The sequence below is a fragment of the Heptranchias perlo genome, chromosome 4 (assembly GCF_035084215.1).
Source record: "Heptranchias perlo isolate sHepPer1 chromosome 4, sHepPer1.hap1, whole genome shotgun sequence".
Classification (NCBI taxonomy): domain Eukaryota; kingdom Metazoa; phylum Chordata; class Chondrichthyes; order Hexanchiformes; family Hexanchidae; genus Heptranchias; species Heptranchias perlo.
In genome coordinates, this window is record NC_090328.1 from 70,741,916 (window position 1) to 70,769,269 (window position 27,354).

Here is a 27,354-nt window from a genome sequence, read left to right on the forward strand (position 1 = left end):
CTTAGCCAGGTCATTTTGATCCACACCGTTGCCACCACAACCAGATTGTTAGACATTTGGGGTTTGCCTTTGATAGTGGTGCTAGTCGCTGCTGTAAGCGACATGAGCCCAAAATTTAGGGGTGTGCCTGTACTGCCCAATATCTAATTATACAATAATAGACGTAATCCAGAGGTCTAACAATAATACTGCCTTGTGATCTGAACTGGATACTGGTGTCTTTTGGATGTACACATCTTCAATCTTTTCAAAGGCTGGTCAAAAAGACTTCATAAGACAAGGCCAGACATGAATCTTTAAACTGCTTTATTTCATAGCAAATGGAGATGTAAAACAATTGTGATTGCACTCACATGGAGTCCAATCAATAAAACCTGCCTTTACAAAATAATGAACATGCTATACTCTCCCACATCAATGGGTCATCTTTCTTGACTTAAACAAAATGAATTATGACTACCTTTCTGCATTCTAACATTGTGAGCCAACTTGCTGAACAAGAACCTGACTGTCAGTAAGTTTTTCTGTCCCTATTTTTATCCCCCTCTGATCACAGTGAGAGCCTATACTAGACAACCTCTCCCGAACACCCAGCACCAGGGCTCTCCCAACACAATCACTGTGAAGTGTCACTTAAAAAAGTAACCCACACTCTCCACGATGGAGAGCTCATCTTCCGGCGCAACACCAGACTCCTCCTCCCGCTGCTGACCTCATCGGGCGCTCGCACGGTTACGCGCATGTACGAGAACGAGCAAAAGGCGGCGGCTCGAAGTGGCGCGTCGGACGTGAACGCGCACGCACGTGAACCATCCGAAAGACCCAAATCGGCTTCAACGGTCGCCGTTAGCGTAGGAGGGCGCAGCTATTAAAAGGCGGTGACGCGGTGCGGCTCGTGTTAGTTCCGGTCCGGTGGGCGATCGTTTTTTAAAAAATAATTTTAATTTCGTTCGGCGTGTTGTTGGAGCTCGGCGTTCGTGTTGAGAAGAGGCGGCGGCTCCGGCTGGGCCGAGGATGGTGATCGGGAGAAGATGGTGTTCGAGTCTTTAGTGGTCGACGTTTTGAACCGTTTCTTGGGAGATTACGTAGTGAACTTGGACACCTCGCAGTTGCAGATAGGAATTTGGGGAGGTAAAGTTTGTGATCTGTGTGTCAGATTTTTAAAATATATATATATATATACATATATAGAATGATTTGGTGTTTGACAAGTACCTGCGCGAGCAGCTGTCAGTGGTGTGGATCCGGACTCCCTGGGGAGGGAGTGACCCACCCACCAGGATCCTGCAGTAAAATGTACCATGGCAAGCAATTTTCGGTATTTTTAAAAAAACAATTGATTTAAGTGGTCTGCAATCAACCGAGAAATGTATTTTTTTTGCAGATTCATTATTAAAATGTTTTATGGTAGTTGCAAAACTGCAAGTAGCTTTTTCTGCAAATGCTATTTCAATATTGCATGGTGTTATATTCAGATAATTTTAAATTTTAGGTACTGCACACATATTACAGTTAAAGATTTAATGCTAACAGTTTATATTTAATGCTAACAGTTTATATTTAATTTGATACAGAGCTAGGACTTAACACGGGATATGTTTTAAAAATGTGACACCCCCCCCCCCGCATTACATAGCAGCTTGCACGATATCCGTTCGTTCCCTTTTATTGTGTTCCTCGAATATATACATTGTGATGTGTTAACTTTAGTAAACATATTTATGTAATTGTATACATATTTCATCCTACTTGTAAAGGTGAAAGTTGAAATAAGTTTGAGATCTAATTAAACGAACAACAACGGCACATAAACGTTCCTTTTATAAAATGGTCAGTCGTAAGTTTGAAGAATGGACCTTAACCAAAGAGTTGTTTAGACATGATGAAAGTGAAAACAAAGATTGAATGGTTTATACAGTCATCAAACCTTATGGTTGTGTTATACAGCCTGCAGTGTAATCCTATTCCTTACACAGCTTTTCATTTTAGCTTAGTTGTTATGCTTTCTTCTTTTCAGCTGCGTATCGTTGTGGTGTTATTCCTGTCATTATGGCTGCTGAGTTTTGCTATGTTGTGGCTCTGTGTTAGATGACTGGAGATAACTGGAAAATAAAAATTGTAGTGTTGTACTTCTGACTGGAATGGACAGTTTAACTGAAAATTAGTATATTGTCTTTTTTTTTAAAAAAAGGATGTTCTTCATCATTGATACATTGTGTTTTATGCCAGATAAGGGACAAGGACTGCTGAATATTTTAATCAGTTTAATGTCCCCTATGCCAGCATAAAACATATAAAGTTCATTATAACTGTGAAGTGTGGTGTATATGGTTGTGGATACTTCCTGCAAAATAGTGTAGCCCCACCCCCAGTGAGTACGTTGGATGGGTTGGTCGGCAATTGAATATTATGATAAAATATCTGGGAATTAGTGGTCATCTTATGCAAGCTTGGCTAGTATGAGAGGAGATTGCAGGAACCAAGCTTGCTATCTTATGCTCAACCCATGTATGCAAACTTAGAAAACGAGTAAAAAAACTGACTTCGCTCAAAGCGGTCCTGGATGTAGGGCTAATGAGACATGAAGATAAGAAGTTAGACTAAAAGTGCAATGGGACACAAGCTTGCCATAATTTAGGTTACAGATATATACAATATTGGTCAATTTTTAGTGCAGGAAATAAACCTAAAGTACACTTGTGTACTTTGCAGCGGTGGTGAATTTAGAAATAACTAAAGGAGGATGTATGTAACTGTCAGAAGCATGACATTTATTAATTAGGATCTGGGTGATTGCCTGCTTCCTTGAAAATTGCTTTTTGACACTTTAATTGATGCATCTTGGAGCTCATTGTAATTTTGCCTTTCAAGCCAAAAATATTTTTTCCTAGAAGAGCTATCGATCATAGAATCATAGAATGGTTACAGCACAGGAGGAGGCCATTTGGCCCAAATTTATAGCGTTCATTTCCTTTTTTCATTAGGAATCTAATCACAGATACACTTGTTAATTTGCATTCTATGTTCATATGATAATACTATCTCATTATCCTATCTGATGTCCTGGATCCCATTACAGCTTTGAGGCATGTAGGAATTACCTGGATTGAGGCTATGCTGATTTAATTATTTTCAACAAACTATTTTTAAGTAGCTACAGGAAGGATAAGGGTGAGTTGGTATCAATGAAGCAAAACTTTAGAACCAGCTTCTGATGGAGAGTCAAACTTTTATCTATCTTTCTAGGTGCTGAGCTACATGTTACATCCATTTGAAAAATTGTTTTTAAAATGTCAAAACAACATTAGATTGGAAATTACTATGAATAATAATAGCAGATGAACACATTATCTGCATATGATATTCCTCTGACCATTATTTTAATGGAGCCATTAACCCATATAAAATAAATTGTTTAATGCCCCCATTAAAAAGTGCACCAAGGAATGCCGTTCATCAATTATTATCACCAACAGCAATTTCTAGTTTATATTGCTCTTTGACCCGGTTGAAAAAAATTATTGTACTAGAAACAAAAATGCATTGGGGGCTGAATTTTTTGCTATCGGGTGGTCCTGACTTTCTACAACCTGGGGTTTGCAATCTGTTCTGCTCTTGCGTCACACCTCGCAATTGCTGTGGATGTTGACTACTCTAATGCAGATAGTGTGGGCTTGCTGTCTGATCGCTGCATGGCAATAAAGGGACCTCCACATAAGCATCTAAATGAACTGAAAGCAGCTTTCTCAGTTGCAGAACATAATTGGGTGCTGCAGTCACATGTAAAAAGGTCAGTGGTTAACATTGCACATTACAAGATCATAAAATAAATACAAATAAGGAATCTATTGGCTATTTTAACTTATCCATCAAGAAAGCTGCTTCAGAGCTCTATCACTGTATCCAACTAGTTCTAAAATGGTTCCAGAATTGTTGCCTTCACTAACCTACCTTGGAAGTCCATTTTAGATGCGAGCCCTCTGGGGTACAAATTAGTGCTCATAGAGTAGGGCCTCATGGAACAAGAACACATTTTGAGGAATTTGAATGTTGACAGCGCTCACCTCCATGCTTGAATTTCCTGACAGCCCTAAATTTGGCTTTAATAGTTTGAGCCTTGTCCTAATATCATGATTTAGTTTGAAGTAAATGTTCCAGATTTACCTTCCCTTTTATGATCATATCTTGTTTACCTTTAAAGGTCACCTGACAGTTGTCTCTCTTCAGGATGGAAATGATGAAATTTCTCCAGTCTTTCTTTATAACGCATTCCTCTGCTAGTAGAGATCAGCCTTGTAACTATTCTCTGAGCCACCTTTTAGTGCTTGAATGTCTCAGTTGTGTCTTTGACACCAGACCCGGACACAGTATTTGAGATGTGGTCTAATTAAAACATGTTACGTTCTCTGGCATATATTCTGTATTCTGGCTGTATAGTTCAGCACTGTATTTGCTTGGTTGATTGCTGCTTTGCAGTGATTAGGCATGTTGGACATTGCAGTAGTACACTGGAGTGAAATCTTAAATACAGGACTGTAATTTTAAAAAATTTGCTGAGAACTCATCATTTGCAATTCTATTTCCTACTTTATTTCCGAACCCTGGCAGTTTTGTAAATGCGTTGACAGTAATGCTCAAATAAAAGCGAGTGATGCATTCACACCAGGGAACATCCTTATCTCAAAAAAGTGGCTACAATCAGTCCTGTTGAAGAAATCATACAAAACAGCAACTGTGCATGCCCCAGAAAGTTCCTCTGAGGAAAACAAAACATTCTTAAAAGCTGTATTTTAGCAGATTACTGTTTTCATATATATTCTTTGGAGGGCAATTAGGGATGGGCAATAAATGCCGGCCTCGCCAGCGACGCCCACATCCCGTGAACGAATAAAAAAAAACACTTGTAACTGTGACTGTCAGAAATCATTGGCTCAACTTAAAACCTTTCTGTCTTAAGTTCATGTGCAATCAACAGTAGGAGAAAGTAACATCTGATCAGTCCTGACTAGCTCCAGTCCTGTGCTTCAGTCAATTTAGCTCTAACCGTTTTAAGTCCTGGCCTCTGACCCAACTGGTTCTGACTTGCTCTAGTCCTGTTTTTCAATGTATCTGGGTGATACTGACAATTTCCAAACCCAATGGATAAAAGCAGATTTTTCTTGTGAAATGGTGATAAGCTGACAAATGAATGGAAGTGCTAACTATTAGCTTTGAATGCCCAAGATTGGCATCAATGGGAATTCTAGTATTTACAAAATGTTTTGGCCAAACAAAAAGGCAGTGGTCGTCTTAGTGATATTACGGTGCTGTTGATCAGCAGATTAGTCTCCAATATCTGTCGGGTTGTGGCATAGACTGATGTATTAGGGGAGCTTGTAAAGCTGAAACATAAGAACATAAGAAATAGGAGCAGGAGTAGGCCAATCAGCCCCTCGAGCCTGCTCCGCCATTCAATAAGATCATGGCTGATCTGATCCCAACCACAAATCTAAAGAACACAAGAAGTAGGAGCAGGACCCGGCCACTCAGCCCCTGGGCCCTCTCCGCCACCCACAGGGCATTGACCGATCCGAACTCAGCTTCATGTCCAATTTCCTGCCCGCTCCCCATAACCCCTAATTCCCTTCACTTCTAGAAAACGGTCTATCTCTGTTTTAAATTTATTTAATGATGTAGCTTCCACAGCTTCCTGGGGCAGCAAATTCCACAGACCTACCACCCTCTGAGTGAAGAAGTTTCCCCTCATCTCAGTTTTGAAGGAGCAGCCCCTTATTCTAGGATTATGCCCCCTAGTTCTAGTTTCACCCATCCTTGGGAACATCCTCACTGCATCCACCCGATCAAGCCCCTTCACAATCTTATATGTTTCAATAAGATCGCCTCTCATTCTTCTGAACTCCAATGAGTAGAGTCCCAATCTACTCAACCTCTCCTCATATGTCCACCCCCTCATCCCCGGGATTAACCGAGTGAACCTTCTTTGTACTGCCTCGAGAGCAAGTATGTCTTTTCTTAAGTGTGGACACCAAACCTGTATGCAGTATTCCAGGTGCGGTCTCACCAATACCTTATATAACTGCAGCAATACCTCCCTGTTTTTATATTCTATCCCCCTAGCAATAAAAACCTACAAAAGAGACTATCTTGTTTGTGTACTTCAATGGAATATGTATCTGGAATTATCCTTAATCAGCCAAACAATTAAACAGATACATGCGTAACTTTCATGAGGGGTGACATCGGGAAGAGGATTTTTTTTTTGTGAATTTTCTGCTTTTCAAGGTAACTAATAGTATTGGGAATGGAACATCTTTCAATTCAGGTACCCAGTGGCAGTGTTATACTCACAGATCAGGTTTCCATGGCTAAAAAATAAATGGAAATCTGAAGTAAAAACAGAAAATGCTGGAAATACACAATAGGCCAGCCAGCATCTGAAAAGAAAAAAATTAATACTTTGAGTCTACACCCAAAATAGCAGAACAATTCTGACTAAGGGCCTACATCCACAGCATTAACTTGTCTTCTCTTTTCAGACATCGATAGATTTGCTGTGTATTTCTAACATTTTCTATGAATAAATTAGATATTGAAGCTTCCAATACAACAGCAAAGAGATTAAGAATTTCTGTCGATCAGCTTCTATGGCACCTGTGAGTCATTTTTCTGGATTCAAACTCAGGTCCCAGAGGTCACTAGACAGTGTATCACTGTTTGCACTGCCAGTCTGCTAGGAAGAGACATTGCAAATAGGGACTTATTGGTCAATATCTATAGCCAGACAAAAGGAATTGCTCTAATAGTATGTGTGGTGAGATAGCAGTGGGGCATATTTTTACCAACTGCTACATCTGGAATTCAGAGGGGCCCTCTGTGACATGTATGTAACTGTAATAAGATGTCCATCTTTTTGCAATGTATTTGTATCAGGAGTACTATAGATGATCTGAATTTTTTGAAAGCCTATGAAAAGATCATCTGATATTTGACATGGACAGTCAGTATTTTGCAGGCACCATCCACATGTCTGCATTCACAGATCAATATTGGCATGAGTCAGGCTCTAGACCTCAGTACCATTCCAGGTGTTGTCCTGCTGTGCTGCTGTAAGCTGAAGCAATTGAACTTGGCTGCATTCTGTTGCTGTGCATTTGTAATTTGTGAGAATTCCTGCACATAGTATGTGTCTTCAGCAGCAACAATAGGGATTGGGTAAGCATACCCTGGAATGGTATAAATGGGGAGAAGCCAGGAAAGTTGGAACATGAGCAGGCCATTCAGCCCTATGAGCTTGTTCCACTATTCAATTATATTCATGGCTGATTGATACCTCAACTTCATTTACCCAACTTTGCTCTATGTCCTGATACCTTTACCTAACAAAAATCTATCCGTCTCAGTCTTGAAAATTTTAATTGACCCAGCATCCACAGCCTTTGGGGGTGAAAGTTCCAAATTTCCACCATCCTTAGTATGAAAAAGTGCTTCCTGATTTCACTAATGAATGGCCTAGCCCTTAATTTTAAGATTATGCTCTCTTATTCTGGATTCCCCCACCAGAGAATATAGTTTCTTTGTATTTACCCTATTGAATCCCTTTATCGTTTTAAACACTATGAAGAGAATTACGGTGGTGGACGAGGGAGAAAAGGGTGAAGCTGACAGTGCCATGGTTGGAGGGTTAGAAAGAACAGTGTCAGCATTAACCAAGGGAAGTGGAGAGAGATGAAGCTGGGAGTGGTGCTGAGGGGGGACGATGGGAAGAATGAGTGGCAGCATGAACTGGGTACATGGGGGGGGCAGTGGGGGAAGAGAAAGAGCATCAGTATGAACTGAGATTGGGAGGAAAGAGAATAGTGCTAGCAAGAACTGGGAGGATTGGATGGGGAGAGATGCCTCTGTGAATTGGATGGATTTTGAAGGGGATACAGCATTTCCTGACAACATTAGCAACTGTGTGGGAGATCTGCTCATTTAGATGAGGAGGGGAAAACATAATTTTGTTCAGCTTTTATTGTACATAGTGCGCAGTTTAAGTGCCTCTCTTAATTCTGTCTGTGAACGAGAGGCATGTTGGGAGTTGGAATTTTCACCCTGTGGAATTGTAATACCGAGTATACTGTGACCAAGGCAAAAAATTTAGAAGTAACAGCTGTGAGACACAACGGTGGGAGAAAAAGTTGGAAGAAAAAGATTTAACTTTTCTCATCTTTTTATGCAGGTTAAGCCAATAATAAAAATTTTTATCACTGTAAAGCAGTGAACCCAGAAACGTTTACTTGGAAAATTGGAGGGAGACATCCTGGGTAGTCACATGGCTAATACAAAACCAGTCGCATTTAAAATAAAAGTGCATTAAGGCTGCACCCGGCCGAAGAACCCGGCCAGGCCAGGGGCTCGGAGGTCCTACTGCACTTAATAGCAGGCACTCATCAAAACATTTTTTAGCTCTGTTTCCAGCCCAGCAGTCAGCCAAATGGTCAGCCTGGCTGACGGGCGGGAGGAAACACCAGCAGCAGGAGGCCGCAGCCAGGACCAGCAATCGGGAGAGACCTGCGATCGGGAGGAGGGACAGGGCCGCGATTGGGAGGGCTGGGGGAAGGTCAGCTGGCGGGGGATGTCAACAGTTGGGGCTGGAGGTTGGCGATGGGTGTGGGGAGGAGGAGGCAAAAGGCTGCCGATCGGGGTTGGGGCAGGCTGAAGGCTTCCTTGAGGGATTGGGGCGGGGGCACTCCTGGCCCCCAAGGAGTGCTGAAAGAGGCACTGACCTTATGGAGCCAGCAGCTCCCTCCTCCCTTTCACTGGTGAGTTTCCCGACCCCTGGAAAACCTGTGTAGCAACATTAAGTTTTAAATCGGATTCCCAATTGCACTGGAGGAACCCGATTTAAATATGTTAATTAAGTGTCCCGCCTCTCCACGGAAATAAATAACAGGAATATTTGTTAAAGTAGATATTAGACCATGTTAACTCATACAGGGAAAATAATAAATGGTTCACAATCTCTATACTACGATTATATATTAACAAAATTGTGAGGGAGAGATGCAGGCAGTTGTTACATTATCAACTACAGGAGAATCTGGTCAGTTAACACTGGAAGGTTTATGGCAGAAATCACTGAGTTGCTTAAAGCCTCTTTCCCGTAAGAAAACACCAGATCGATTTAAGATTTTAAAAGGAGCAAGTTAGATATGGGCCCGGAATACACGAGACTGCATGATTGGCGATGTACGCCCTAACATACGCAAAGCAGGACAAATTCAACACGGACAATTACCGTTGTATCAGTCTACTCTCAATCACCAGAAAGAGTTCTCAAAAGTGCTATCAAGTGGCACTTACTCACCAATAACCTGCTCAGCAATGCTCAGTTTGAGATCCTGCCCCCCCCGGTGTCTCTCTCTCCCGCCCGCCCCCCCCCCCCCCCCCACCCTCCGGTTCCTCTCTCTCCCGCCCGCCTTCCCCCCCCCCCCCCCAAGTCTCTCTCTCCTCGGACCGCCCCCCACCCCCGTCTCTCTCTCCTCGGACCTCCCGCGCTCTCTCCCTTCGGACCGCCTGCCTCTCTCTCTCTCTCTCTCTCTCTCTCTCTCTCTCTCTCTCTCTCCTCGGGCCGCCTACCCCCGCCCCCCCCCCCCCCCCCCCCCCCTCTCTCCATCTATAGTGTGGGGTAGAATGGAATGTGGAGCACCCAGTCCACCGTCAGAACTTCTCCACGATGTGCCCGAAATCACTAGCAGCATGGGAGAATCCTGCACTTTGATGGCAGCTCTTTCTAAAGTGCGGGGCATTATAGATAGCACTCAAGTGCTCACCTTGCATCCCATCTTGTGTTAGTCATCAAACATGCTGCATCCACTTATCTTTTCTTGGAAGTTTACTTTTTGGGCACAACTTCAAAGATACCTGTGTGACAATTAAATGACTGGATTGTAATTCCGTGTCAAATGATTATTTCTCCTACATATATGTCCATGTTGTCTCTTACTATCCCTTTCCCCTTCCCTAACATGAAAGTTTATTTTCTAATGAAAATTAAATTCTTTGTTCTTTTACAGGAGATGTCGTACTCAATAACCTGGAAGTAAAAGAAAGTGCATTGGTAAGTTTTCTTTTGATTTTATTTTGTATAGCAAATATTCTGGATTGTTGTACTAAATGTTTTGCATTGAAAATGGAAGGCTCAAAATTTAAGTCCCCATGAATGGAAGGGAGTTGGGATGAAAAAGGACTGATGGAAGCATGTGTCTTGTTGGCAGTCAGAGAACTGTGTTGGATGTGAACTAGTCTACAACCTGGAATAGAATCATAGAAAGGTCACAACACGGAAGGAGGCCATTCGGCCCATTGAGTCCGTGCCGACTCTATGCAAGAGAAATCCAGCTCGTCCCACTCCCCTGCCCTATCCCCTTAGCCCTGCAAATTTTTTCCTTTCAAGTACTTATCCAGTTCCCTTTTGAAGGCCATGATTGAATCTGTATCCGCCACTCCCTCTGGCAGTGCATTCCAGATCCTAACCACTCAATGTGTTTTTTAAAAAAAAGTTTTTCCTCATGTCACCTTTAGTTCTTTTGCCAATCACCTTAAATGTATGTTCTCTGGTTCTTGACCCTTCCGCCAATGGGAACAGTTTCTCTCTATCTACTCTGTCTAGACCCTCCATGATTTTGAATACCTCTATCAAATCTCCTCTCTACCTTCTCTGTTCCAAGGAGATCAACTCCAGCTTCTCCAGTCTATCCACGTAACTGAAGTCCTTCATCCCTGGAATCATTTTAGTAAATACCTTCTGCACCCTTTAAGGCACCCTTCCTAAAGTGCAGTGCCCAGAACTGGACACAATACTTCAGCTGTGGCTGAATCACTGTTTTCTAATGGTTCATCATGACTTCCTTGCTTTTGTACTCTGCCTCTATTTATAAAGCCCAGGATCCCGTATGCTTTTTTAACCGCTTTCTCAACCTGCCCTGCCACCTTCAAGGATTTGTGTACAGAAACCCCCAGATCTCTCTGTTCCTGTGCCCTTTAGTTTATATTGCCCGTCCTCATTCTTCCTACCAAAATGTATCACCTCGCATTTTTCTGCGTTAAATTTCATCTGCGACATGTCCGCCCATGCCACCAGTCTGTCTTGAAGTCTATCGCTATTCACCTCACTGTTCAGTACACTTCCAAGTTTTGTGTCATATGCAAATTTTGACATTGTGCCCTGTACACCCAAGTCCAAGTCATTAATATATATCAAGAAAAGCAGTGGTCCTAGTACCGACCCTTGGTGAACACCACTGTACACCTCCCTCCAGTTCAAAAAGCAACTGTTCACCACTACTGTCTGTTTCCTGTTACTTAGCCAATTCTGTACCTATGCTGCTCCTGCCCCTTTTATTCCATGGGCTTCAATCTTGATGACAAGCCTATTATATGGCACTTTTGAAAGTCCATGTACACCACATTAACTGCATTGCCCTCATCTACCCTCTCTCTTACCTCATCAAAAAACTCTACCCACATACTTAAACACGATTTTCCTTTAACAAATCCATGCTGGCTTTCCCTAATCAATCCATACTTGTCCAAGTGACTGCTAATTCTGTCCTGAATTATCGTTTCTAAAAGTTTCCCCACCACTGTGATTAAATTGACTGGCCTATAGTTGACCGAGATCATTTTCAAGATCAAGGACCAAGTGTGGAGCTACAAAGGCAGTTTGAAGGATGTGAAGTGGAGGGGAAAGAAGGCCATTTGTTTTGTCAGGCTTCTTCTGTGTACAATCTGTAAATTGCCCTTATGTAGACGCTACCACACCTATTTAATCTCCTGAGTGAAGACTGCCTAATTTCTTCTGATTTCCAGAAGTAGTGAGGCAAACATTGTAGAACATTCATAAGTCTCCATTATTTAATCCTGGTCTTCTGCCCCCAAGACAGACATATCATCCTCCAGCCAATCAACACAGGAGCCACCTTTTGATGTTTCAGTACCCTTTTTGAAGATAGGGTGCCAAATATTTCAAAGGTGGTCTCACCAGTGATCTATACAAAGCTGTAATAACATGCTTGGATTTGTAGTTAAATGTCCTTTGGATATATTGGTTTACTGTTTGATTTGCTTTTTTTTTGTATTTGCATTGACTGAAAGCTTTTGGTAAATGAGCAATAATCACAATCATTTTTTCCTTGTCTGCAATGGTTGAAGGATACAGCGTGCGGTGTCTGTCACTTCACTGGATGCATTCTGTGACTGGTGGGCACTGTATGATCCCTTAATTTTATACAGATTTCAATGCTCAGATAATTTGAGTTAGCTTATCTGTTAACATTTTATGAATGTTTCGACCGACTACCATCTTGGAGAAAAAAGGATGCATTCAGAAGTAGTTGGATTTAGATTTGATGAATCCAGTCAATTTAGTAGTCTGTTTCTTTACTATGTATACTTGTTTAGTTTTCAGTTCCAGGTTCTCTCTCTCTCGCACTTTTTCCCCACCCTTTCCTCCTGTGTTACCCACTGGCCATAATATTAAAATCAATAACTTCAACTTCAGCTGCATTTCCTGCATCCATTTCAGACCTGCCTTACACCACCTCCCTCACCTCAGTTATTCACACATTCTCTGTCTCTTAAGTGTCTCTTATTGTCTTTAATTACAAATCTAGCCCATGGCATAAAAGGGGCAGTGGCAGCATGGATATGAAATTGGCTAAGTGACAAGAAACAGAGTAGTGGAGAATGAGGAGAGGCAATATAAACTAAAGGGTACCATTCTAAAGTGGGTGTAGGAACAGAGAGACCTGGGGGCATATGTGCAAAGGTCATTGAAGGTGGCAGGCAGGTTGAGAAAGCGGTGAAAAAAGCATACTGGACCCTGGGCTTTACAAAAGCAAGGAGGTTATGGTGAACCTTCCTAAAACACTGGTTTGGCCGTAACTGGAGAATTGCCTAATACTGGGCACCGCACTTTAGGAAGCTTGTGAAGGCCTTAGAGAGGGCGCAGAAAAGATTCTGGAGGGGGAGGGTGAACAGCCAGTAGTCGTGGTCCATATTGGTACAAACGACATAGGTAAAAAAAGGGATGAGGTCCTGCAAGGTGAATTTAAGGAGTTAGGAGATAAATTAAAAAGCAGGACTTCAAAGGTAGTGATCTCAGGATTACTACCGGTGCCACGTGCTAGTGAGTATAGGAACAGGAGAATAGACAGGATGAATGCGTGGCTGCAGGGATGGTGTAGGAGGGAGGGATTTAGTATCCTGGGACATTGGGACCGGTTCTGGGGAAGGTGGGACCTGTACAAGCGTGACGGGTTACACCCGAGCAGGACCGGGACCAATGTCCTCGCGGGGGTGTTCGCTAGTGCTGTTGGGGAAGGTTTAAACTAGAGTGGCAGGGGGATGGGAACCTGAGCGGGGAGTCAGAAAGGAATAAAGTTGAGAGCAGCAAGAGAGGGGAAGACCCAGGGGAAATCTACAATACAAATAGTACAAACAGTTGTTCAAGAACAAGTGAAAGGGAAAAGCATAGACCAGCGGAAAGAAAGTGTACTTTAGGCACTTTAGGTACTTTAGGCACGACAGATAAAATGAAAACTAGAAGGCGTAAGGCGATTAACCTAGCATCAAAGCTGTGGCAGGGGGTTGGGAACCTGAGCAGGGAGACAGGAAAGCGTATCAGGAAGGGACAGAAGGTATGGAGTAAAAGGTAAAGTGTTAAAAAAGGAAAAAGCAGGAACTAAGTGTCACAAAACATATTTGAAAGTTCTTTATCTGAATGCACATAGCATTCGTAACAAAATGGACGAGTTAACGGCACAAATAACGACGTATGGGTATGATCTTGTGGCCATTACAGAAACATGGCTGCAGGGTGACAACGACTGGGAATTAAATATGCCAGGGTATTTAACAATCAGGAAGGGCAGGAAGGAAGGGGAGGTGGGGTGGCTATGTTAATAAGGGAAGGAATCACTGTAATACAGAGAAAAGATATTGGGACAAAGGATCAGGATAATGAAACAGTTTGGGTAGAGATAAGGAATAACAAGGGGCAAAAAACACTCGTGGGCGTAGTATATAGGCCTCCTAATAGTTGCAACTCTGCTGGAAGAAGTATTAATCAGGAAATAGTCGGGGCATGTAATAAGGGAACAGCTATAATTATGGGGGATTTTAACTATCATATTAACTGGACAAATCAAATTGGGCAGGGTAGCCTTGAGGAAGAGTTTATTGAGTGTATTAGGGATGGATTTCTTGAGCAGTATGTAACTGAACCTACAAGGGGGCAAGCAACCTTGGACCTGGTCCTGTGTAATGAGCCAGGATTAATTAATAATGTCCTAGTTAAGGATCCCCTTGGAATGAGTGACCATAACATGGTTACATTCCATATCCAATTAGAGGGTGAGAAGGTTGGTTCTCAAACGAGTGTACTGAGCTTGAATAAAGGAGACTATGATGGTATGAGAGCGGAATTGATTCAAGTGGACTGGGAAAATAGTTTAAAGGGTAAGACGGTACATGAACAGTGGTGTTCATTTCAGGAGTTATTTTACAACTTTCAAAAAATATATATTCCACTGAGGAAAAAAGGGTGTAAAAGAAATGACAGCCATCCGTGGCTCAGTAAAGAAATTAAGGATAGTATCCGACTAAAAACAAGGACATATAAGGTAGCCAAACTTAGTGGGAGGATAGAAGATTGGGAAGTCTTCAAAAGACAGCAAAAAGTCACGAAAGGATTGATTAAGAAAGGGAAGATAGATTATGAAAATAAACTAGCAAAAAATATAAAAACAGATAGCAAGAGTTTCTACAGTTATATAAAAAGAAAAAGGGTGGCTAAGGCAAACATAGGTCCCTTAGAGGATGAGACCGGGAAATTAATGGTGGGAAACATGGAGATGGCAAAAATGCTGAACAAATATTTTGTTTCAGTCTTTACGGTAGAGGACACTAGGAATATCCCAACACTGGACAAACAGGGGGCTCAAGGGGGGTTGGAGCTAAATACGATTAAAATCACTAAGGAATTGGTACTCAGTAAATTAATGGGACTCAAGGCGGATAAATCCCCTGGACCTGATGGCTTACATCCTAGGGTCTTGAGGGAAGTGGCAGTAGGGATTGTGGATGCTTTGGTAATAATTTTCCAAAATTCTCTGGACTCGGCAAAGGTCCCGGCAGATTGGAAAACTGCTAATGTAACACCCTTATTTAAAAAGGGTAGTAGGCAGAAGGCTGGAAATTATAGACCAGTTAGCCTAACATCTGTGGTGGGTAAAATTTTGGAGTCTATTATTAAGGAGACAGTAGCAGAACATTTGGATAAACATAATTTAATAGGACAAAGTCAGCATGGCTTTACGAAGGGGAAGTCATGTCTGACAAATTTGCTTGAGTTCTTTGAGGATATAACGTACAGGGTGGATAAAGGGGAACCAGTGGACGTAGTGTATTTGGACTTCCAGAAGGCATTCGACAAGGTGCCACATAAAAGATTATTGCTCAAGATAAAGAATCACTAGATTGGGGGTAATATTCTGGCGTGGGTGGAGGATTGGTTATCTAACAGGAAGCAGAGAGTTGGGATAAATGGTACATTCTCGGACTGGCAACCAGTAGCCAGTGGTGTTCCGCAGGGGTCGGTGCTGGGTCCCCAACTCTTTACAATCTATATTAACGATTTGGAGGAGGGGACCGAGTGTAACATATCAAAGTTTGCAGATGATACAAAGATGGGAGGGAAAGTAGAGAGCGAGGAGGACATAAAAAACCTACAAGGGGATATAGACAGGCTGGGTGAGTGGGCGGAGATTTGGCAGATGCAATACAATATTGGAAAATGTGAGGTTATGCACTTTGGCAGGAAAAATCGGAGAGCAAGTTATTATCTTAATGGCGAGAAACTGGAAAGTACTGCAGTACAAAGGGATCTGGGGGTCCTAGTGCAAGAAAATCAAAAGGTTAGTATGCAGGTGCAGCAGGTGATCAAGAAGGCCAACGGAATGTTGGCTTTTATTGCTAGGGGGATAGAATATAAAAATAGGGAGGTATTGCTGCAGTTATATAAGGTATTGGTGAGACCGCACCTGGAATACTGCATACAGTTTTGGTGTCCATACTTAAGAAAAGACATACTTGCTCTCGAGGCAGTACAAAGAAGGTTCACTCGGTTAATCCCGGGGATGAGGGGGTGGACATATGAGGAGAGGTTGAGTAGATTGGGACTCTACTCATTGGAGTTCAGAAGAATGAGAGGCGATCTTATTGAAACATATAAGATTGTGAAGGGGCTTGATCGGGTGGATGCGGTAAGGATGTTCCCAAGGATGGGTGAAACTAGAACTAGGGGGCATAATCTTAGAATAAGGGGCTGCTCTTTCAAAACTGAGATGAGGAGAAACCTCTTCACTCAGAAGGTAGTAGGTCTATGGAATTTGCTGCCCCAGGAAGCTGTGGAAGCTACATCATTGAATAAATTTAAAACAGAAATAGAGTGTTTCCTGGAAGTAAAGGGAATTAGGGGTTATGGGGAGCGGGCAGGAAATTGGACATGAATTTAGATTTGAGGTTAGGATCAGATCAGCCATGATCTTATTGAATGGCGGAGCAGGCTCGAGGGGCCGATTGGCCTACTCCTGCTCCTATTTCTTATGTTCTTATGTTCTTATTTACTAGAATGGTTCCAGGGATGAAGGACTTCAGTTATGTGGATAGACTGGAGAAGCTGGGGTTGTTCTTAGAACAGAAGGTTGAGAGGAGATTTGGTAGAGGTGTTCAAAATCATGAAGGGTCTAGACAGAGGGAAACCATTCCCATTGACGGAAGGGTCGAGAACTAGTGAACATAGATTTAAGGTGATTGGTTCTTTTGCCAAAGACGACATGAGGAAAAACTTTTTTACGCGTGGTTATGATCTGGAATGCACTGCCTGAAAGGGTGGTGGAGGCAGATTCATTTGTGGCTTTCAAAAGGGAATTTGATAAGTACTTGAAAGAAAAAAATTTGCAAGGCTATGTATGGGGATGGGAGGGGGAGCAGAACTAGCTGGATTGCTCTTGCAGAGAGCTGGCATGAACTCGATGGGCAAAATGGCCTCCTTCTGTGCTGTAACCATTCTGTGATTCTATTTTGTTATGCTTCTTCCTATCATCTCATGTTAATATCAACTCGGCCATTTAACCATCTCCTGTTTTCCACTTAAACACGTAGGAGCTCATTCTACTTCCTCTTCTGTAGATGTGTTTCTTTCCATCCCCCATCCCTTTGTTCTGTTCCTTTTTAAATGCTGTTCATCTAATTTGTTTCCCAATTTAGATGAAGGGTTATATACCTGAAACATTAACTTGTTTGTTCTCTACAAGTGCTGACAGACCTGAGTGTTTCCAGCATTTTCTGTTTTTAATTTCAGAAAGGTTGAATTTCAGAAATGGGTTGCATTAGTAATGCCACTGACCAAAGGACTTATGCTCATAAGCTCAGTTAAAATAATAAGTTACATCTGTTTCGTGGGAACTCTTGTAGATTAGATAGATTCTGTATATGTACAGAATCAATCGAATATCAGTTCAAGCCTTTGTAATGCAGTATTTGTTACTGGGCAGGCTATATTTGGTTGCTGTTTGCGAAGGAGTAAATGCTCAAACTTTGTTACTTCGGCTTTTTTGCAAAAACACGCAAGGACCCGCATACATAATAGAGAATGGTTTTGCCTGGTTAGTTTGTCAATGTCACTAAAATCCAGATGGTACAGAAAAAGTTCCAGCAAAAGTAATACGGCCTAGAAATACCTTCGTGACTGTAGTGATTATTGGGATGAACTATATTAGTGTGAGACTGCTGAAATTGCTTAAATGTACTCTTTTTTTGACTTTTTTCAGTCCGAGCTGAATGTTCCATTCAAAGTTAAAGCTGGGCATATTGGTAAGTATTTTTTGCTCATTCGTCCAGGCTACTGTAATCAACTTAAATTGCTAGTGGAGACCCAAACAGCAATTTAAATTGATCAGGCATCTTGAGTTTTATTTGTACCTGATTACAGAGTTCTTCGTGTAATTACTTCTTTCTTTTTCTTCTTGCTTGCTCACTGTTATTTAGTCCCCCTCCTCCGCAAAACCTCTTCACCTCTCTACCTCTCCTCCTCCTCCTTTTAAGATGCTCCTTAAAACCTACCTCTTTGACCAAATGTTTGGTTACCGGTCCTAATGTCTACTCCTTTGGCTCGGTGTCAATTTGTGTCTGATAACGCTCCTGTGAAGCACCTTGTGATGTCTTACTACGTTAAAGGCGCTTATATAAGTACAAGTTGTTGTATCAGTGACAGAAGGAGCTTGACTGCCATTCCTGTTGTTACTTTCCATCTAACCCCTCATGAATGTTTTGTTAAAATCTTTGCACCACTTTGCAATCCAAACTTAATACTACTTTTGTTTTTAGTTTTTGCTGTTTTTAGTGCCTCAGGCAATCTGTTAACTAGCACTGCCTAATTTAGTTATTGAACTGCTATGGTGCATATGATTTATAGTCCGTTAGAGAGCTTAACTTTGGTTTGCAGCCCAACCCTTGGCAACTTTGATAAATTTCAAGTTGGATTACCTTGTTTGTCAGTGTTTCTCCTGGTACTCTAAACCTTTGCTCAGTAACTAATTGAGCTTATAATACTAGAACTAAACTGGCTGATATGAAATCATCCAAGTATTTTTTAAATTCAAACTTTCTGGGTTGAGCATCAAACAAGTGTGGGCATGACTTCATCCCCTAATTCATCACATTCCCAGTGTAATCTTTCTCTGGTGTACAAAGTAAATTTACTGCTTCTTAGTTGTTTTTAAAACAGACCAGGTTGCTATTTCACATTTTTGGTAGAATGTACCAATTTTCATTACTTCTGCTTTATTTTTGTCAGATATTTTATCATCGCTTCCTATAACCTTTGCTGTTCCCTGAGTATTTGTGTTAGATTTATCTTTTTGCGTTCTGACCTTTGCCTTCATTGTTCACCCCTTCTCTGCCTTATAGAAAGGTTACAGCACCGAAGGAGGCCATTTGGCCCATCAAATCCACGATGGCTCTATGCAAGAGCAATCCAGCTAGTCACACTCCCGTAGCCCCGCAAATTTTTTCCTTTCAAGTAATTATCCAGTTCCCTTTTGAAGGCAATGATTGAATTTGCCTCCACCATCCCCTTGGGCAGTGCATTCCAGATCCTGACCACTCGCTGTGTGTAAAAAAAAAGGTTTTCTTATGTCACCTTTGGTTCTTTTGCCAATCACCTTAAATCTATGCCCTTTGGTTCTTGAACCTTCCACCAATGGGAACGGTTTCTCTCTACTTACTCTGTGTAGACCCTTCATGATTTTGCATACCTCTATCAAATCTGCTCTCAACCTTCTCTGTTCCAAGGAGAATAACCCCAGCTTCTCTAGTCTATCCATGTAACTGAAGTCCCTCATCCCTGGAATCATTCGAGTAAATCTCTTCTGCACCCTCTCTAAGGCCTTCGCATCCTTCCTTAGGCCTCCACTAGGTAACCCCTACCATGCTGAGTGACAGTAAGACACTCCTCTTCCTGTACCTGTATCTTGCTTTGTCATGTGACTGTGATCTGTCGTAAATTATCCAGATAATCTACCCTCCCTTATGTGTCGGAATGTCTCTATCTTGTGCTCCAGTTCAAAGATTCTGAGCTGGAGTGAGTCGAGACATATACGTTTCTCACAGGAGTCATCTGCGAGAGCCTCACCATCCACAAATTCTCACATTCTGCGTCCCTACACACTGCCTGTGCCGGTGTTATCTGCTATACTGTGTGTGATATATATATTGCTATTGCTAATTGATTAATTTTAATACAAATTATGATTATCAAATGGATTTAATTTGGTTTCTTTTAGTTACTTCGATTGCTCAGTTTTGTATATTTAGCCAATTACATCTATTGGTGATGTCATTTTTTGAAAAATTGTTTACTTATTTGTAGCTGATAGGAGGTAATGGAAAAAACCTATGTATTAATTCTTATTTTTTATTTATTTCTTTTATTAAGTTGCCCCTTAATCTACTATATAGTTAAATTATTTATTCACGTGTTAATATTTAACAATTCTTTATTATTCCTCAAGCATCGCCGCTCCTGCCCCTGCGCCAGCGATGACGTCACAATTTCAAATTCTTCCCTCCGTTTGGTTCAGTGCTGCTACTGCTTTTTTTTTGTGTGGGAGGGAAAACAGTCCAGTAATGGATTGTTGAGGCTTTCCATTAAAAGGTACAATGGCCTTTGCTACACCTACTTCCAGTGGCAAAGCATTCCATGCTTCAACAATACTCAGTGTTACAATGAAAAAGATGACAGCTGACTCACCAGCTAGCGTTTCTAACTTGTGACACCATATGTAAATGAGTAAATCTGAGTGTTAGGAAAAAATTCCAGCATGCATCCACTTTGAAATGTGTTTTTCCCGTTAGTGAAATCAACTTTTAGATCATTTTCATCGACATATTACACTATAGAGTTGATTTTCGCTGTCTTTGCCTGGCGCTTATGGGGCGGTAAAGGCCTCAAAATGGGGTTGGTTGCCATACCGCTCTGTGAACACTGGCAATGCGGCCAGCTCCATTTTGAAAGGGGCCTACTTCCCTTTTTAATATGGAAATCTGGGTCCTATGATGTGATCAAATCTGGTAATTTGTGGGCAGGTACCAAAATAAATGACCATGAAAGCTGAAAATTGTTGTAAAAATCCAGATGTCTCGCCAATCCCTGTCAGGGAAGGAATTTGCCACCCCCACTTGATCTGGCCTGCACTTAACTCCAGTCCCACACTACATTTTGACTCTTAATGCTTTCAGGACAACTAGGGGTGAGCAGTAAATACTGTCTTGCCAGTGTCACCCACATTCCAAAAACAAATTTTTAAAAAACTTATTCTTTGCTAATGTGTTATTTGTCAGAAACGCAGTCATGTTGGCTCCACTCTCAAAAACTGCAACATAACCCTAATCAGTAACATTCTCTAATGATAGAAATAATGGAAGATGTCTTTCAAAGAAAGAATAAATTAGACTAATGATTCACTAAAACTGACTCAGTAAAATATTAAAATAATTTACTTGAATAAAATATGGAAATGATAATTAAAGAAAATATCAAACAATCAGTTATGTAATGGTAACATGTTAAAATCATTATTTTCAATTTTTCATAACTGGGTATTAAAATATATCCTGATAATTGAAGATTTAAATTGTTATTTAAATTTGTTAAATGAATTAATGCTAATTAAAATTTTCAACATATTAATGATTTAAATGAATGAATATTGATGAATTTAAAGAGATCAGATGGGTGAAATGGAGGGTCCTCGAGGCTCAAAATGGAATTTCTTGAGAGGTGGTAATGGGGTTTGGGGATGCTGAAGGCTAGGGTGCTATGCAAGCTTGCCTGGAGCCCCAATCTTGGACAAGGAAAATAAAGATGATAAATATTGAGCTAAAATTCAATAATCAAATTGGCAAAAATATTGTTGGAGCAGCGGCTCGAGGTTGGGGCATGGAGCCCCAATATGAGTAATAGCGGGAGACATGAATGGAGGCTGAGTGCCCTTGGAATATAGAAGGTTAAAGGGTGATTTGATTGAGGTTTACAGAATTTTGAAAGGAATTGATAGGTAGATAGAGAGAAACCTTTTCCGCTGGTGGGGGAGTCTAGGACAAGGGGACATTTCAGATGCGGGCCATTCAGGAGAGAAGTTAGCAAACACTTCTTCATGCAAAGGACGGTAGAAGTGTGCAACTCTCTCCCATAAAAAGGCAGTAGATGCTAGCTTAATTAATAATTTTAAATGAGATCGGTAGATTTTTGCTAGCCAAGGGTATTAAGGGATATTGAGTTAGGGTTCAGATCAGCCATGATCTCACTGAATGGTGGAATGGGCTCGAGGGGCTGAATGGCCTACTCTTGTTCCTATGCTATAGTAGCTGGCCTGGCGGCCTGATCCTGGGTAAGGAAAGTCCTGGCAAAGTGGTTTTGCTCATTTTGGCAATGTCGAAGAGGCCAAAAGGACATTTTAAACAGTTAAGAGATTAAACAACATGGCTATCCAGAAGGGAAGTTAGAATGCTGGCCGCCTGCAGGAGTTGGCAAAGCTAGAAACCTATCTGTATAATGGTGTCCAGCTCTTGGGAATTGAAGCCTCTGAAGCTCTGTCTACTGGTGAAGTGCAACTGCAGGCACGACTAGACGCCTTTAACAGCTCGTAGCTGGTCACTTGTAATTGGAAATTCTGTCGAGGTGTCACTTGAAGGCATGACAGGGAATGGTGATGCCTAAATGAAGAGTCCACAGTGAACTTACTGAATTTAACGTATTATCGATGACTCTTCGTCTCTGACTTCCTAACCAGAGAAAATGGTCTTTCCCTATTTACTCGATCAAAACCCTTTATAATCTTAAAGTATCCAGATGCCTGGACTAATAATCTGGAGTCATGAGTTCAAATCCTGTCATGGCAGCTGGGGAATTTAAATTCAATTAATCAAATAAAATCAGGAATTTAAAAAAACTAGCTTCAGTAATGGTGGCCATGAAACTATCGGATTGTCATAAAAACCCATCTGGTTCACTAATGTCCTTTAGGGAAGGAAACTTGCCGTCCTTACCCGGTCTTGCTTATATGTGACTCCAGACCCACAGCAATGTGGTTGATTCTTAATCGCCCTCTGAAATGGCCTAGCAAGCCACTCAGATATAAAATCTTGCTACGAAAAGTCATAAGAATAAAACCGGACGGACCACATGTCATCGGACCACTAGGCACCGGACACGACAAAGACAAACCAAGCCCAGTCGACCCTACAAAGTCCTCGTCACTAACATCTGGGGACTTGTGCCAAAATTGGGAGAGCTGTCCCACAGACATAGCCATACTCACAGAATCATACCTTTCAGCCAATGTCCCAGACTCTTCCATCACCATCCCTGGGTATGTCCATTCCCACCAGCAGGGCAGACCAACCAGAGGTGACGGTACAGCAATATACAGTCGGGGGAGTGGTCCTGGGATCCTCCACATTGACTCCGGACCCCATGAAATCTCATGGCATCAGGTTAGACGTGGGCAAGGAAACCTCCTGCCGATTACCACCTACCGCCCTCCCTCAGCTGATGAATCAGTCCTCCTCCATGTTGAGCATCACTTGGAGGAAGCACTGAGGGTAGCAAGGGCACAGAATGTACTGTGGGTGGGGGATTTCAATGTCCATCACCAAGAGTGGCTCAGTAGCACCACGACTGGCCGTAGCTGCCAGACTAGGCCTACGGCAGGTGGTGAGCGAACCAACACGGGGGGAAAAACCTACTTGACCTCGTCCTCACCAATCTACCTGTTGCAGATGCATCTGTCCATGACAATATTGGTAGGAGTGACCAATACACAGTCCTTGTGGAGATGAAGTCCCGTCTTCGCACTGAGGACACCATCCATTGTGTTGTGTGGCACAACCACCGTGCTAAATGGGATAGATTCAGAACAGATCGAACAGCTCAAAACTAGGCATCCATGAGGCACTGTGGGCCATCAGCAGCAGCAGAATTGTATTCCACCAAAATCTGAAACCTCATGACCCGGCATATTCCTCGCTTTACCATTACCAACAAGCCAGGGGATCAACCCTGGTTCAATGAGGAATGTAGAAGAGCATGCCAGGAGCAGCACCAGGCGTACCTAAAAATGAGGTGCCATTCTGGTGAAGCTGCAACTCAGGACTACATCCATGCTAAACAGCAGAAGCAACATGCTATAGACAGAGCTAAGAGATTCCACAACCAACGGATCAGATCAAAGCTCTGTAGTCCTGCCACATCCAGTCGTGAATAGTGGTGGACAGTTAAACAACTAATGGGAGGAGGAGGCTCTGTAACCATCCCCATCCTCAATGATGAAGGAGCCCCAGTAATATTGAAGTCAATGGGAATCAGGGGGAAAACTCTCCAGTGGCTGGAGTCATACCTAGCACAAAGGAAGATGGTAGTGGTGGTCGGAGGCCAATCATCTCAGCCCCAGGGCATTGCTGTAGGAGTTCCTCAGGGCAGTGTCCTACGCCCAACTATCTTCAGCTGCTTCATCAATGATCTTCCCTCCATCATAAGGTCAGAAATGGGGATGTTCACTGATGATTGCACAGTGTTCAGTTCCATTCGCAATCCCTCAGATAATGAAGCTGTCCATGCCCGCATGCAGCAAGACCTGGACAACATCCAGGCTTGGGCTGATAAGTGGCAAGTAACATTCGTACCAGACAAGTGCCAGGCAATGACCATCTGCAACAAGAGAGAATCTAACCACCTCCCCTTGACATTCAACGGCATTACCATCGCCAAATTCCCCACCATCAACATCCTGGGGGTCACCATTGACCAGAAACTTAACTGGACCAGCCATATAAATACTGTGGTGACAAGAGCAGGTCAGAGGCTGGGTATTCTGCGGCGAGTGACTCACCTCACTCCCCAAAGACTTTCCACCATCTATAAGGCACAAGACAGGAACGTGATGGAATACTCTCCGCTAGCCTGGATGAGTGCAGCTCCAACAACACTCAGAAGCTCGACACCATCCAGGACAAAGCAGCCCGCTTGATTGGCACCCCATCCACCCCCTTAAACATTCACTCCCTTCACCACTGGCACACCGTGGCTGCAGTGTGTACCATCCACAGGATGCACTGCAGCAACTCGCCAAGGCTTCTTCGACAGCACTTCCCAAACCCGTGACCTCTACCACCTGGAAGGACAAGGACAAGGACAAGGACAGGGACAAGGACAAGGGCAGCAGGCACTTTGGAACAACACCACCTGCACGTTCCCCTCCAAGTCTCACACTATCCCGACTTGGAAATATATAGTCATTCATCGTGGCTGGATCAAAATCCTGGAACTCCCTACCTAACTGCACTGTGGGAGAACCTTCACACGGACTGCAGCGGTTCAAGAAGACGGCTCACCACCACCTCCAAGTGCAATTAGGGATGGGCAATAAATGCTGGCCTTGCCAGCGACGCCCACATCCCATGAACAAATAAAAAAAGTCTCCTTTCAGCCTTCTCTGCTCCAGTGAAAATAATACCAGTATCTGGAAACTCCCCTTATAACTAGAGTTTCCCAACTCTGGCACATTCTGGTGAATTTATGCTGCATGCTGTCTATGGCTTTAATGTACTTTAACAATAGGGCACCCAAAGCTGCATTCAGTGCTCTTAATTGTGACCCAACTATTGCCTTGTACAAATTCATCATTGCCTCTTTGCTCTTGTAGTCAACCCCCTATTTATAAAGCTCAAAGAGCTATTAATGCTTTTGTGGTTTTATCTGGCTGCAGTCGTACGTACAAGAAATTATGTATTTGAACTCTGAGGACAAATGAAAGATTCATGCACTCTCTTCATTGTTGTTCCGTTGAGTGGATAATCCCATTCCTTGTTTTTCCTCCCAAATTATATTATCTCTCACTCTTCCACAGTAAATTGCATCTGCCAGCTTTCTGCCCATTCTGCTAACTTGACTATGTCTGTCTGTCAGCTCCCTTACAGTCCCATTGCTATTTGCCAAACCCTGGTAATTTTGTATTATCAGCAAATTTCAACATTTTGTTCCCTATACCCAAGTTCAAAACATCGATATATACTGAAAACAAAAGTGGACCAGCACTCATCTCTTGGGTACACCCAACTCTTCTCCAATCCAAGCAACTCCTATTTACTGTAACCATTTGTTTCCTGTCTTGTAATTAACCAGGAAGAACCTTTATAAAACACTGGTTCTGGGCACCACACTTTAGGAAGGATGTGAAAGCCTTAGAGAGGGTGCAGAAGAGATTTACTAGAATGATTCCGGGAATGAGGAGCTTCAGTTACATGCATATAGACTGGAGAAGCTGGGGTTGTTCTCCTTGGAGCAGAGAAGGTTGAGTGGAGATTCGATAGAGGTATTCAAATTCATCCATGGTCTGGACAGAGTAGGTAGACAGAAACCATTCCCATTGGCGGAAGGGTCAAGAGCCAGAGGACATAGATTTAAGGTGATTGGCAAAAGAACCAAAGGTGACATGAGGAAAAACTTTTTTACACAGCGAGTGGTTGTGATCTGGAATGCACTGCCTGACTGGGTGGTGGAGGCAGATTCAATCGTGGCTCTGAAAAGGGAATTGGATAAGTACTTGAAAGGAAAATGTTTGCAGGGCTACAGGGATAGGGCGGGAGAGTGGGACTAGTTGGATTGCTCTTCCAGACAGCCGGCATAGACTTGACTGGCTGAATTGCCTCCTTCCGTGCTGTAACCATTCTATGGTTCTGTGATTCTAACTTTCTATCCATGCTAGATATCTTTGTACCATACACATGAATTTTTGTAACAAATCTGCTGCGAGAGACCTTATCAAGCACCTTTGGAAAACCCATGTACAGTATATCTGCATTTCATTCAACTGTCAAATTGGTCACATCAAATAAAGAACTCTATTAAACTTGCCATATTTGTGTGGGGTTCTCTGCCTATTACTAGACAAAACTGACAGCCGTCCATGGATTCTGTTCTTACAAAAAGTTTCTGCATCTGGGACAGGTGGGAGGTATTTACTTGCTTTGTGGGACAGAATGTCCAAAGATCAGTCACTATTGTGCGTATTGTGTCCATTCTGATACACCTTTTCAGACTTTTGGCTGTTTAGTTTTGTTCGAGTTTAAAAAAATGTTTTGTTTTCCTAGGTAAACTTGAACTGAAGATACCATGGCAGAATCTTTACGGCCAAGCAGTGGAAGCTACACTGGATGGAATCTATTTGCTCATTGTTCCATGTGCCAGTAAGAAAAATATATTTTGTAATATTTTCTTCAATCAATTTTGTAATCGGTGTTGCAGAATTTCAAAAGAGAGAAATGTTTTATTTGGAGCTATATTTATCTTTGCAATCTGTTTTGAAGTGCCAAAGGGTAGATGAAGCTGAGTACCTTTTTAAAGGTGAATTGAAATTTACAGGTGGTAAATTTTTCAAATGTTTTTTCAATTATTTATGAGCAAATTCAGTGCCTGCCAATTATTCTGTAGGGCGTTATTGTTAAGGATCTAACTTTCAACCGAAGCAACAATGTGCTCTGTGTAGAGTCATCAATGGACTTAAGAACATTAGAAATAGGAGCAGGAGTAGGCCGTATGGTCCCTCAAGCCTGCTTTGCCATTCAATGAGATCATGGGTGATTTTCGACCTCAACTCCAATTTCCTTCCCGATCCCCATATCCCTTGATTTCCCCTGGAGTCCAAAAATCTATCAATCTCATCCTTGAACATATTCAGCGACTCAGCATCC

The 27,354-nt window shown here is 42.2% G+C and overlaps 1 protein-coding gene across 5 annotated transcripts in view; it reads left to right on the forward strand.

Annotated features, from left to right (window-relative positions):
- Positions 1–796: 796 nt before the first annotated feature.
- The window catches only part of vps13a (vacuolar protein sorting 13 homolog A), a 366,579-nt gene continuing 340,021 nt past the window's right edge, over positions 797–27,354 (forward strand). For all 5 annotated transcript variants that reach the window (XM_067983108.1, XM_067983109.1, XM_067983112.1 and 2 more), the window contains exons 1-4: positions 797–1,131; positions 10,059–10,102; positions 17,877–17,919; positions 26,755–26,850. In XM_067983108.1, the coding sequence (XP_067839209.1) occupies positions 1,032–1,131; positions 10,059–10,102; positions 17,877–17,919; positions 26,755–26,850 (283 nt within the window). In that variant the 5' untranslated portion in view covers positions 797–1,031. The remainder of the gene's footprint in view (positions 1,132–10,058; positions 10,103–17,876; positions 17,920–26,754; positions 26,851–27,354) is intronic.